At 37.3% G+C, this 14,014-nt stretch overlaps 1 protein-coding gene across 1 annotated transcript in view; it reads left to right on the plus strand.

The window, feature by feature from the left end:
* The window catches only part of LOC117014433 (Golgi pH regulator), a 33,210-nt gene that overhangs the window by 5,981 nt on the left and 13,215 nt on the right, over positions 1-14,014 (plus strand). Inside the window, exons 2-7 of the mRNA XM_033092315.1 lie at positions 723-782; positions 1,779-1,882; positions 5,687-5,793; positions 6,463-6,564; positions 9,040-9,160; positions 9,789-9,869. Coding sequence (XP_032948206.1) covers positions 723-782; positions 1,779-1,882; positions 5,687-5,793; positions 6,463-6,564; positions 9,040-9,160; positions 9,789-9,869 — 575 coding nt within the window. The remainder of the gene's footprint in view (positions 1-722; positions 783-1,778; positions 1,883-5,686; positions 5,794-6,462; positions 6,565-9,039; positions 9,161-9,788; positions 9,870-14,014) is intronic.

The raw sequence follows: 14,014 nt of genomic DNA on the forward strand, positions 1-14,014 counted from the left end.
TTTTACCTTCCGTGAAATTCCTAGCCAGTATAGGAGGAGTTGTACCAGAGAGAGAGAAAGAGAGAAGGTTCTGTTTACCAGTGAAAAACAAACCAGCTGTAGAACACTGAAAAAAACTGTCATGTGGCTGCTATCCCTGATGTCCGCTTGAACCCAAACTGGCAAAGTGGGATCCTGCAACCCCTTGGCTTTACACAGAGATGGAAACCACTTTGTGTGGGTTAGGAGCACAACCCATGTAAAGTGGAGAAGCTAAGAAAGCTCCATGAAGGAAAACATAAAAAATACCAGTCTTTCTACTACTTTCTTTCTTTTTTTTTTTTTTTTTTTTTGTTAATCTTAATTCCTTTCCCATGAAGTTCTTTTTTTAAATATTTGCAAACAGGGATCATCTGTAAGAAAGCAAGTTTCACTGACTCCTTTTTTATTTGCTAACTTCTCTGACTGATAAAATGATTATCGTAAGGTTACAGGAAAAACGTATTTTAATATTTGTCTAACTTAAAACATTCTAAAACATGGATAATTCCAAAAATTAAAGAGCATCTCAATCTCTACTCCCAAAAGTTGAGGATTTTAATAAATAGTTCTTGTATGAGTAGATCTCATCTTTAATCTCTGAAATAAACTGTCTAGTTAGCAGACTTTATCATCAAATACTCTGTGTATGACATTCCTTAAAAGATTATGTATACTGACCTTCTATCTTCTGTCTCCTTCAGATACTCTTCTTTGGATTTGGGTGGCTTTTCTTCATGCGCCAACTGTTTAAGGATTATGAGGTAAGAAGAAATCATTTTGATTTGCTAATACTGTATGAATTTAAATTGTTGTAAAATGGTGCAAGGAGAATATCTCCATTAAAGAAAGGTTATGTTCACTTTCAAGATAGGAAGTTTTTGCCAAATCAGTGCTATATAATTCTTAACTTGGAGAATATGATTAGGCTTAGTTGATTGTTTGTTTGTTTTCAGGCAAGTCATGTATAGCCCAGAAGCCAGAAGCAGGAATTGTCATGCCTTGGACACCTCAGTACACACACCAATAACAGATAGTTATTCTTTGGGAGGGAATTTAACTTATAATGTCTCATAAATGTTCCTGTTCATTTGGGTATCTGACCTTCAATGTTAAATGACCATCTTACATCCTAAGTTGATACCAAAATCCTAAGGCTGACCTGGTTTTTATCTTAAGCCTTGAATTCAGAAAAATGCCAGCCGGGACTGGACATTTCCCAGTTAGTCCTCCTCATTTAGTAATAAGCTCAATGGTTATGGGCTACTTTAGGGTCATTTCTAGAATGTTCTCCCCCGGGGAGTTTGGGCTGTTGTCTGAAAGAGCCCAGGATTCTAGAGCTTCTGTTCTGCTCTATACTTTAAGGCCTTGCAGGGAAGGTTCTAGAACTGGTCCAAAGTCTGCAGAGTGTTAAAGAAACCCTTTTAGCTCTAACCTATATATATTTAAATCTGTCTTTTTTTTTCCTTTTGGTCATTGTGTATCAGGAATTGTAAGTGCTACTTATGACCCTGTCACTTCATTTTCTTGTGCCTTAAATCCTCCACGAGAGGATGGTAGTACACGTGACCCATGAATCAGAAGCACTGCCTTCTTCATCTCTTCCCTTAGCTCCAGGCCACTTACTGTTGGGGCCCCATTTCCAATGACGTGAGAATTTCTTCAAAATAAGTTTTCTGACTTGTAAGATTGGAAGATTATCAATTCAGTACTTCAAACAAGGAAATGACTCTTCGTCTCTGTTTGGCTTTTTTCCCCAGGTACGTCAGTATGTTGTACAGGTGATCTTCTCAGTGACTTTTGCGTTTTCTTGCACCATGTTTGAACTCATCATCTTCGAAATCTTAGGCGTATTGAATAGCAGGTGAGTGAGGGTCCTAATTAGCTCTCCTCTTGAGGGAACCTATGTGACTTTCTTTACATAGAAGACTTTCTTAGATCCCATAGCTGAAAAAATCCACCGTGTGGTTAGTTTAGTCTGAATACTGTAATAATAACACCCAATATGGGTTCCAACCACCCAGTAACTAGTTTGACAAAGATTGTGAAACAGTGGGGGGAAAAAAATCTGGCCGCCGGCTCTGAAATACTAATTAAGAACAAGGCTGAAAGCCTCGTCCCAGGCTTCACTCCTAGCAGTTTTATTTTTCTCAGGGTTTTCTCTAAATAAATCCCAGTAATGGTCCTCCATATTGTTCTGATTTAAAAGATCAGAATTCCTCAGAGCTAGTTAAGGGTTAGAACTGAAGACTAAACTCCAGTTCTTAACTAACTTAGTTAGCTTTGTTGATTTCAGAGGCATGGTCAAGTCTGATTGAACTTAAGAGTGTTAAGGATTTTTTAAAACTCCTATCCCCCTCCAGATAACATACCTGTTAGTTTATTAAACAGTCTACCCAAAATATTTCTTGCTCGTTACACTGCAAGCTTGATTTTTTTTTAGGCCAATGTTTATGTGTAGAGTACACCAGCTATTAAGAATAAAATGGCATTTACCTCTGTAGGTAGGAATCAGTGCTGAGATAAGCTGTATAACTCGCCAGAGGCCCCTGACACTTGAGACTTACAGGGAGACTGTGTTGTCAGATTCCTATTGAGAGAATGAGAGCTGATCATGGTGGTCTCTTGGTAGATAAATTACGAACTTAGAATATGGTAAAACAGGAATTTCCTGTTTTCAACTTGTTCTTTTCAACTTGTTCTTTAATAACCTAGACCTTTCTTAGATGAGCTGGAGACAGAGCCTATGACTATGGAGAATAGGCCAGTGTTATTTTACATGCTAGTTATTACGTTTTATTATCACAACCTGGAAGTTGCACTATCTAACAGAGGTCGGCAAACTTTTTCGTATGGGCCAGATAATGAATATATTAGGTCTTGTGGGCCATACAGTTTCTGTTGCCACTACTCAAGTCCATGTTGTAGAGCAAGGCAACCATAGGCAGGATATCAACAGATGGGCATGGCTAGGGGACCATGGCTTGCTGACCGTCAATCTAGGTATCAATAGGAAGGACTATGGCTCATATTTGCTAAACCAAAATTCCTGTTTTGGTAGATGATGTCCCCCAACTTTTAGCTCATTTATAATTAATAATCCCATATAGGAAGACACATCACTCAGTTACTTTGACGTATTTTTCTTAAAAGAGTATAGGGAAGTAGCATTGCTAGAATTACTCTTTCTTGGGTACTCCTTTGGGGATTAGGTGTGTGTGGTTGAGACATGTCTTCAGTTACACTTATTTTTTTCATACTAACATTTGTCCCTGCTGCGGAACGGAAATATGGACCTTGATCATGCATTATGTCTGTGCACTGACTGCATCAGAATAGTTTTCAAAGGAGACTCTTGGCCCTGACCAAAAGTAATCTTTGGATTCCCCTCTGAGCAGAGTGGCATGGCCTCCCATTCAAATGCATAATCTTGTTAGGACCCTTAATTCTCTCAAGAGAATGGCACTTTACCCTCAGCTCAAAAGTTAGTTAAAATATTACACATGGTTTGCTTTTAGTTGGCAACGTGGATTCCATGTGTCATTTCAAACCCACTGCCTCCCTCCTTTCAGAAGCTTGGCTGAAATACTAAGTGTGATTGCCTGGAGGACGTGCAGCTTGTTTGTTTCTCCGAACGCTCTAAAGTGGGTTAATCCAGTTGAGTAAGAAGCTGTCCATATCTCTAGACTAAATGCAGAGTAGCCTCTCTGAACAGCTCTTTGTTTCATGATTGCTGCCATCTATGCTAAGGGGAAACAGTAGGAAACGGCCCTCTGAAACTCATTGATGTTTCCTCAGAAAGAATGTTTTCTGAGGACATTGTTAATTGCCCTCACATTTTCTTTATATGAAATCTTTGGAAAATTTTCGTTATGATCTCAGTAATAATTCAGTAATAATTATGTTTCCTTTAAGCAGTTCGTTTGTGTTTCTTACAGACACTGGGATTTATCTAACTGATCAAATTTTCTACTTCAAATCAGTCTTTAGGAAACTTAAAGCTAAATTTAAGGAGTACCCACCCAATGCAAGTTTCTAGAACTCCATGGTGTGCATTTTCGTAATAGCCACCAGGCCTGGCCTGATATTTTACCTATCTTTTACCATTGTTTTTCCTCTTTTATATTTCCTTACTGTTTATTTCATCATCCTGTGTTTTATATATATCCTCATAAGCCACTTCACTGTTTTTTAAAGCAGGCCTAAGTACAAGTAAGTTTAAAACCAAGAAATAAAAAGGACACCATCCAGAAAGTGAACAGATATCCCAAGAATGGGAGAAAAATTTTGTAAACCACATATCTGATAAGGGACTTTATGTAGGATACACAAATAACTCTTATGACTCCATTATAAAAAGGCAAATAACATAATTGAAAAATGGACAGAGGATCTGAATAGACATTTCTCCAAAGAATATATACGAATGGCCAGTAAACACTTGAATAGATGCTCAACATCATTAGCCATTAGGGAAATGCAAATCAAACCCTCCCTGTGATACCATTTGACACTCACTAGAATAACTGGAATCAAAAAGACAATAAGTGTTGGCAGAGCTATGGAGAAATTGGCACCCTAATACACTGCTGGAGAGAATTTAAATTGTACAGCCACTTTGAAAAATAGAGGCAGGCCTGCAAAAATTAGAGTTATCATATGAACCAGCAATTCCACTCCTAGGCATATATCTAAAGAGAAATGAAAACATGTCCACACAAAAACTTGTGCACAAATGTTAATAGCATCGCTATTTCTAATAGCTAAAAAGTAAAACAGCCCAAGTGTTCATAAACTAATGAATGGATATTATTCAGCTCTAAAAAGGAATGAAATATTGAGAGATGCTACAATATGGATGAGCCTTGAAAACATTATGCTAAGTGAAAGAAGCCAGTCACAAAAGGCCACGTATTGTGTGATTCCATATGTATTAAATGTCCAGAATAGGCAAATCCATAGAGACAGAAAGTATTATATTTTGGTGGTTTCCTAGGGCTGGGGAGGTTGGAAGGAAAGGGGAGTGACTGCTAATGGGTGTAGGGTTTTGTTATGATGTGATAAAAATGTTCTAAAATTGATTGCGGTGATGGTTGCACAACTCTGACTATACTGAAAACCATTGAATTATACACTTTAAATGGTAAATTAGATCTCAATAAAATTGTGAAAATCCTAAAACTATTTTAATCAATCAATAAAATCTATTTTATATTCAATAATAAAGCAGTTGTGCAAACCAGATGTTTAATTATATTGAGGGGATAAAAGAAGTATTTCTGAGTCATTGTGGCACATGTTACTGTTAACATTTATTTTCTGTTAATGCTTATATTGGAATAAGACTCCCCGTGGTGATTGAAACAGGTCGCTCTACTAATAGTAGTATATGTTATATTATTATACATTGCCTATGAATATAACTGGAGCACTGACAGTCTCATTTTGATAAGTGAAAATTTTATGTTAAGACGATTATGTATATCCTTTCAGAACTTTGTAATTTTGAATCTCTATAAACGAGCAGATAGAAACAGCCGATCTGTCGACTAATTAGATGGGGGATATTCGGTATTGCGTTCAAAGAGCAACTATCCTTTGGAAGACTAAAGAGAATGAGAGGTGCTGCTCCTTCCCTCCTAACGATAGTCTGTGGCTTTTGTTTCAGCTCCCGTTATTTTCACTGGAAAATGAACCTGTGTGTAATTCTGCTGATCCTGGTCTTTATGGTGCCTTTTTACATTGGCTACTTTATTGTGAGCAACATCCGACTGCGTGAGTACTTTTGCCTCTCGTGTTGGCACATAGTTGGAGATGAGTGTTCTTGGGGGTTGAAGCTGTGGAGTGCTTCACTTCTACATTACTTTCAGTACTGTGTTTCCCCGAAAATAAGACCTAACCGGACAATCAGCTCTAATGCATCTTTTGGAGCAAAAATGTAATATAATATAATGTAATGTAATATAACATAATATAATATATAATATAATATAATACCGGGTCTTAATATAAGACTGGGTCTAATATAATGTAATATAATATAATACCGCGTCTTATATTAATTTTTGCTCCAAAAAATGCATTAGAGCTGATTGTCCAGCTAGCTCTTATTTTCGGGGAAACAGAGTAGTTATCATCGTTTGGGGGCACCTCACACACAGCATCTTAACAAGGTTGGCACACAAAAAAATATTGAACGAATAATTCAATTATTTGTCCTGCCACAGTTTTATTTCTGTTGCCATTAGATTGTCTCCCTTAACTCAACCCACATCTTAATTTCAGCCAAATTTCCCTTATGGTGGTAAGGATGCTGTCTCTAAATTTTGTATTGTTCCATCGCTCGTTTGCTGAGTGAACACATCAAGCAAATATTAATTAGCATGATGCAAGCTCCTTACCATGTATCTATTTACTCTTACAGTCTTGTCTCCTCTCTTTTAGTGCATAAACAGCGACTGCTTTTCTCCTGTCTCTTATGGTTGACTTTTATGTATTTCTTCTGGAAACTAGGAGATCCATTTCCCATTCTCAGCCCAAAACACGGTGAGTGGATATGTGGTAGGAGTGGGGAACGGGATGTTTATAATTGTTCAATATTGAAACAAAAAATTTTTTTAAAGTTCTGATGGTGAGAAATATAGCAAATTATTTCTCTAAAAATTTTCTGGTTTTCAACCAAATTGTCCCATCATCCCAGGAGGTGTCAAATGCTGGTTTGGGAACAGACTTCTTTCATTTCAGAGCAGGAGTTTTTGACCTTAGCTGAGTGGATGAACTTCAAGGGAGTAGAAAGTGGAGAAAGGTGTCCTTACCTTAAATCTCCTGCTACTGTGTGCAGAATTATGGGGATATATTTGTATGTGTGTTTGGAGGCGGGGTGTCCACAAGCTTTTATCAGATTCCCGAAGGGGTCTGTGACCCAAAATGTAAACGGCCACTGCTCAGGTGATGCTAAAGATTGTCTTTAGGGAGTGTATGTATTTTGGGAAAGAGTGGTGACATAAAACATAATTAGTAAAAATAGAAAAGCTTTCTAGGGGAGAGCCTCACATAAAAGAAGTTCATTTTTTGAGGGTGGCCAGTTAGCTCAGTTGGTTAGAGCATGGTGCCGATAACACCAAGGTTGCTGGTTCGATCCCCACATGAGCCACTGTGAGCTGTGCCGTCCTTTAAAAAAAAAAGTTCATTTTAAATACAAGAACAGGTCAGAGTCTTAATTTCTGTGCTAAAAACAATGAACAAAAATCTCTCGGCTAACAAATTCTTCCTAACTGCTTCAGAAATACATATACAATTCTGTCCAAAATAAATTAGAGAGCTCACCTGTAATAAATATACTGGATCTTGTTTTAAAAATAAACATCTATTCATTTCACTTTCCTGGTGTATCTGCCAGGATTCTTATAGCAGGAAACAGAATCTACTTTAATTAGCTTACAGTGGAGAGTGTCCTATTACTGCGCTTTAGGAAGTTTACAGAACTTCTAGGAAAGTGAAGACGTCAACCTTAGATGTTGTGTAATGAAGAGAAACACCACAGAAATAAGCACAGTACTGAACTAGAAAAACCCACTGAAATTGTCACCTGCCACTCCGGGCCTGTGACATCAGGGACCAGACTCTAGAACCTCTGCCCCAGCTTCTGCAGCTCCCAAGTGCTGTCACCATTCCCACATTTTTCCCCTCTGCATGTGAGGTCTCACAGGGACCTGTGCATTGGATGCAGCCTTGGAAACATTCAAACCTTCGCTTCAGGGAAATCGGGGAAAGAGCTTTTAGCTTTCCAGATTCTTAGTATAAGAAGACATGCTGGAAAGGCGTTGGAATCCTGCTGAGTGAACCAGTGTTTAGACTCTGCCCTATCTCCTGTGCATCCTTCCGTGTCTGCTCATCGCCTGTAGCAGGAGTTGAGCCTCCTGAAGGAGGATAAAGGTCAAGAAATGTGCAATTTTTTAAAGCATATGTAACATCATAAACAACTATATATTTTTCAAACTAGCTATTTTGAAATTTCAAATCACATTAAAGAAGGCCAAAAAAGTTGAGAAATCCCAGCCTACCAAAAACATTCAAACTCAGCATGGTACACAAGACTTCCAGGGCCTAACTACTGCTCCCCTCAGTGTGTCTGTCCTCCAGTCCTACCAGGTTACTTGGAAGTTTCTAGAGCTGTCCTATCAGCCTAGACAATCCCTCACCCCTTGTCTACTTGGAAAATACCTATTTATTCATTCAATATTCAACTCTTGTCAGTTCCTCTAAAACAATTTTCCTGGCCATTATTAGCAGATACTAGTTGCTCCCACCAATTACTTGTTTCCTTTTCTAACTTCCTCCTTAACCTGTGACTTCCCTGAGGTCATAAACTACATCGTATTTATCTTTGTATCTCTAGCGCCTGGCATAGAACCTAGCACGTAAGTATTTAAAACCTGTCTATTGAATCAGTGAATGAAAAAAAAAAATTCAAGTCTCTCCAAGGTGGTAGATGAGGAGAAAGAGTAAGAGAGACTAAGAAAGTGTATCATATGACGCTAGAAGGAATCTGAGCAAATAGCTACGGTGACACGGTCTTCTGCAAGTCACTTTATCTATCTGAGCTTATGAACTAAGGGGGAACTGTATATAACAAAGGTAGCTATAGTACAAAGCGTTCTGTTTATGCTTTTCCAGCAGATTTCTTTATTATTTTTTTTTTTGCCAAAGCTTTTACTAAAAGTACTTGGCTTTGTTAGATTCACACTACCTTGAGTAAACAGTCAATAAGTGTTATTTATAATTATGGTTATATTATTATCATCACCCAGTAATGGAGATGATTCTGGAAGCATATGAGGTAGGAGGAAAATCAATGGACTTTTATATATTTATTACAGAACATCTATGTCTTAGTAAACTTTGGCTTGTATAAGTTAGTTGTATATAATGATGGATGTTTCCAGTGATGCTTCCTCTCGTAGTACGGTGAGAGCCATCGTCCCTGTGTTACCTGGCTTTCATGTGCTCTGCTGTTTTCAGGGATCTTGTCCATAGAACAGCTCATCAGCCGGGTAGGTGTGATTGGGGTGACTCTCATGGCTCTTCTGTCTGGATTTGGTGCTGTCAACTGCCCATACACGTACATGTCCTACTTCCTCAGGTAAGGAGAACTTTGTCTCTTCTTTCTTCCCCATTATTTCTTGAATACATATGTCATAGCATGCCACCAGCATTAATACTTAAATATTAGATCTGTGACACTGCCTTTTTATCCTTTTCCTCTGTCCTTGTGGGCATTGGCCTAAGAATGTTTCGATGTAAGTCTTATCACTTACATTGCTTGCCCTTATTATTGGTCCTACATTCATTTATTTTTATATTGGCAATTTCAATTTGACCCTCTCTACCCCTCTTCACCCCGCCTTTTCAAAGGCACATTTCTGTGGATGCCAACTTCAGTTAATCAGTTCCTTCCAAATGTGGAACAATCAAAGACAATTCCAAGTTAAAAGTGTGCTGACACATGCATCATAGATGTCACTGAATCCAAGCTAAGAAAGACTATGAGAGAGCTAGTTACCTTCCATTGCCCTGAGACCCCAGAAGTACTAGCTATAAAAAACCATTTTTGACAGCAAAAGCATTTTTGCTCATAGTCATTTTAATATTTTCTAGCAAAAGATCCTTGAATTGCTGGGTAACAATTGAGGTTTATGTGTTTTTCCAGCTGCCTTGTATCCTTTGGGATGGGATCCCGAAACACTGCTAACAGTTTGTACTCATTATAGGAATGTAACTGACACAGATATTCTAGCCCTGGAACGGCGACTGCTCCAAACCATGGATATGATCATAAGCAAAAAGAAAAGGTAAGATATCAGCACGTTAAAAATCTTGTGCTGTTACAATTGAAATTCTCAACAAGAAAATTTGACTCTGAATTCATCGATGCTAACGGAATTTCATCTTACTCATTTTCAGTGTCAGTTAAGCTACCATCAAAGACTTAGCGTCCAGTCCTGTGTGAAAGAAACTTTTCAAATCCAACCTTATTTTCTGACTTTGCATAAATTCTCTTGAGATGAATTGTTAGAATAACTTTGAAGGTATTCTACACTGGATGTTTTAAAAGTCTGTTGTCCTGCGTTTTTACAAACTTTTTCATTGCCTGACTTCAATCTTTTCAACTTCCTTTTCTCCAAGTACTTGAAAAGATTTTTCAAGTCTTCTAGCTATTGTTGTTTTTATTATTTTACAAGTACTTTTGAAATTTAGGTTTTCAAAGTGGCGTTTCTAGAAATCTATATCACAGTGGGTAAAAGCATAGGCTCTAGACTCAGACTGTCTGGGTTTGAATCCTTGGCCTACAAGTCACAGTGACCTTGAGCTAGTTACTTTGTCTCCTTATGTCTTGGTTTCCTCATCTGTAAAAGCTAGATAACAATGAGTTGATATGTCGAGCTCTTAACAGTGAATTATACATAGCTAAGAAAAACAATTTATTAATAATCTCTGCAGGATAATCATTTGGTTTTAATGCTTTGCCTTCATTTATTCATTCATGTATTCATTTATTTAATAATTACAGAAAGCCTAGTTTATGCCATGCACTGTACTAAATGTTGAATAGTACATAGAAATAGAATGATAAATAAGATAATCAAGTCCTACCTTCATGAAACTTACTAGTCTGCCGTCTTTATTAAAGTTATTGCCCATATAAAAATGGTGGCATAGAAATTTTAAATTGCGTGAGTATTTTTGCATTTCATGTTTCTTCCACACTTTTCTATGTGTGACCAGTAAGACCAGTAGTCAAGTCAAAGGAGCCTTAATGTAAGAGACAACAATAGGATGATAAAGAGGCCCAGATTCACCAACTAATTATTTGTCTCCATCGCTATACATCTTTACTAGGATATTGGAAATAGATACAGATGTGTATACATTTATTTACATATGTTTTGTTTACCTTCGTTCTATATAGTTTATTTTACATGAATGAATCCGAATGCAGATTTGTAAACTATAACAATAAGAGCAACATTAGTCAATATTGGAAGGTACTTAGATGGGAACATACTATTCTGGTTCCCAAGGACACTCTCCCTTTTACTATATTTCTTTTATTCATGCAGAGAGATGAATATAAAGTCATGACCCATGTTAAGTGTGGCTGTGCACTTGTAAGCCATTTCATCACTAGTCTTGGTTACTAATTGGCTCTGGTCCGTACAATTGTCCTGTGGGCCACATCTAGTCAGGATGTGAGATGGCTTGTGGTCCTGCAGTAGGTCTTATTAATTTGAGTGGCTCCCAGATGAATCAGCCACCCAACTTGACCTAATTATCACAGTTCTTTACCCAGTGGAACTAATATGACAAATAGATAGGTAGCGTGACCACACTGGGGCGCCTGGAATTCATACAGTGCCTTTACTACTTACCGAAAGAGAGAAAAACTGTTTTCACACTTAACAGTCGGGAAGGAAGTGACCAGAAAACCATCCTTCAATTTAACAGCAGAGGGCCATAGTGAGATGGCATACAAAAAGAATAATATTTGTTACCAACCAAAAAAAAGGTAATGGTTGAAAATGGGGACAAGAAAGAGACACACTGTCTTCTCACTTGAAACACTGAATAGAAGATGAGATTTATAGTGTTTGGGAAACAGTCATCAAAAACCGAGTTCCAATAGTATGAACAAGCTGGTTTAGTGATCAAAGCCTTTCGGCTTTTTTCAGGTTGAGAGAATTAAGTGACTTGTTATTTTGTTTTGTTTTTCTGCTCACTGAGATATTAGAGTTTTGTTTTGGGCATCTATGATACAGCTGTCATATAGTCTCTGTTCACAAACAACAGTAGTACAATTTTGAAATTGTGCTTTTTGTGGAAGATAGAAAATACAGCTGTGCAACTACACCATGGTATAATAAAAAGAACTTGCACTAGATAATCACTTTACAAATACTCTTAAGTGATCTTAAGCAAGTACAAGACTGTCTCAGTTGCTTTATTTGTAAAATGACAGGGTTGATTAAAGGGTTTCTAGGATCGCTTTCAACCCACAAAATCTGAATTAATAATTTTTTACACAGCTTATGACATTAAAAAAAAACAACTAGAGTACTATAACATGGTAAAAGTTAAATGCATGCTATTACTATGAAGAAAAAAAAGCTTAACCTCTTAAACTCTTAGGATTTTTTAGGCTCTCTTTTGAAAATTTTTACGGCTAGGGAAAAAAATATATCACTGGTGAAATTTCAGCACCAACCACAGCTGCTGTCAAATTATAGTAAAGGAAACTTCCAGGAATGGCACTGTAAAGTGTTCAAGCAATTCCTTCTATAGAAAATCATGAAAACTAGAAAAATTATTATATTAACAACACATATTCGAAGCCTCTAGAAAATGATCAGCCAGAAGTAGAAAAATTGAGAAGAGTATTAGATAACTGCATGTTGGTGGTTCTCTTGCCTGAGAATGCTCTTCATTCACTGCCCACCCGCCCGACACCCACTCAAATATAGATTGATAAGAATTCAAATCAGCAGAGTAATGGAAATTTAAAGGGAAAGTTTTGGAGAAATGCTGAAGGACTGAGGTCTAGAATATAAGTTCTGCCCAAGTCCCTGCTTCCTCACAAACAATGCATGTGCAAAGTAAATACCAGAAAGCCTGAGAAAAATATTTGCAAACAACATATCTGAGAAAGAACTAGTACCTAAATATTTAAAACCTAAGGTAAAAAACAAACCAACAGTCCAGTTAGAAAATGGGCAAAAAACATGCACAGACATTTCATTGTAGGGGATATACCGATGGCAATTAAATAAGCACATGAAAAGATATTTAACATTGTAAGTCATTAGAGTGTTAAAGAACAAAAATTTAACCAAGTAAATTTCAAGATTTAATTGGCTTTATTGAGCAATGCATGAATCAGATAGCATCCCACCCAATAAGTAGAAAGGTGCTCCAAGGAGTTGTACAAAATGAAAGATTTTTATAGACAGATGGAGAGTGGGGCAGGAAGTTAAATTATTTCAGGCAAGTGGATTATTTCAGGCAAGGTTACCTACCTTCCTTAAGGAGAAAGCAGGGGATCTTTTTAAACAGATTCCCTGACCAGGAAGTTCCAGATTGATTGGTTTAAAATTCCACTCCTGGGAGAGGCTAAAACTGCAGTTAGGTTAGATATGAAGTCTTGGTGGGGCCTACCAAAAGTAACTCCATTTTGGTTCTATTATTTCTTTTTAACAAGAGAAATGCAATTGAAACCACAAGATATCACTACACACCTATTAAAATGGCTAAAATAAAAATTAGTAACAACAACAAAGGTTAGAAAGGATACAGAGAAACTGAATCACTCATACATTGCTGGTTAGTGTAGAATAGTATAGTAACTCTGGAACACAGTTTATAAAGCAGTTTCTTTAAAAACTAAACATGCAGCTGTCACACAACCCAACGATTACATTCCTGGGCATTTATGCTAGAGAAATGAAGGCTTAATGTTCACACAAAAACTTGTACATTAATATTTAGAGCAGTTTTATTTATAGTAGCCAAAAATGGAAATAACCTATATATCCTTATAGATAAATGGTTAAACGAAGTACGGTACATCCATACCACAGAATACTACTGAGTAATAAAAAGGAATGAACTATTGATAGATGTGTACAACCTGGATGAATCTCCAGAAAATTATACTGAGTGAAAAAGCCAATCCACAAAGGTTACACACTGTATGATTCTATTTATATAACACTTTTGAAATGACAAAATGGAAATGGAAAACAGATTCGTGGTTGCCAGGGTTTAAAGAGGGGTGGAGGTGGGAGGAGGGAAGTGGGCTCTACACGGGCAACGTGAGCGATGCTTGTAGTGGTGGAAATGTTCTCCGTTCTGTGTCGTCAATACCCTGGCTGGGATATTGTACTAGAAATTCGCAAGATGTTTCCATTGGGGAAAGCCGAGGAAAGGGTACACGGTATCTGTC

This window comes from Rhinolophus ferrumequinum, chromosome 22, assembly GCF_004115265.2.
Source record: "Rhinolophus ferrumequinum isolate MPI-CBG mRhiFer1 chromosome 22, mRhiFer1_v1.p, whole genome shotgun sequence".
NCBI classification, from domain to species: domain Eukaryota; kingdom Metazoa; phylum Chordata; class Mammalia; order Chiroptera; family Rhinolophidae; genus Rhinolophus; species Rhinolophus ferrumequinum.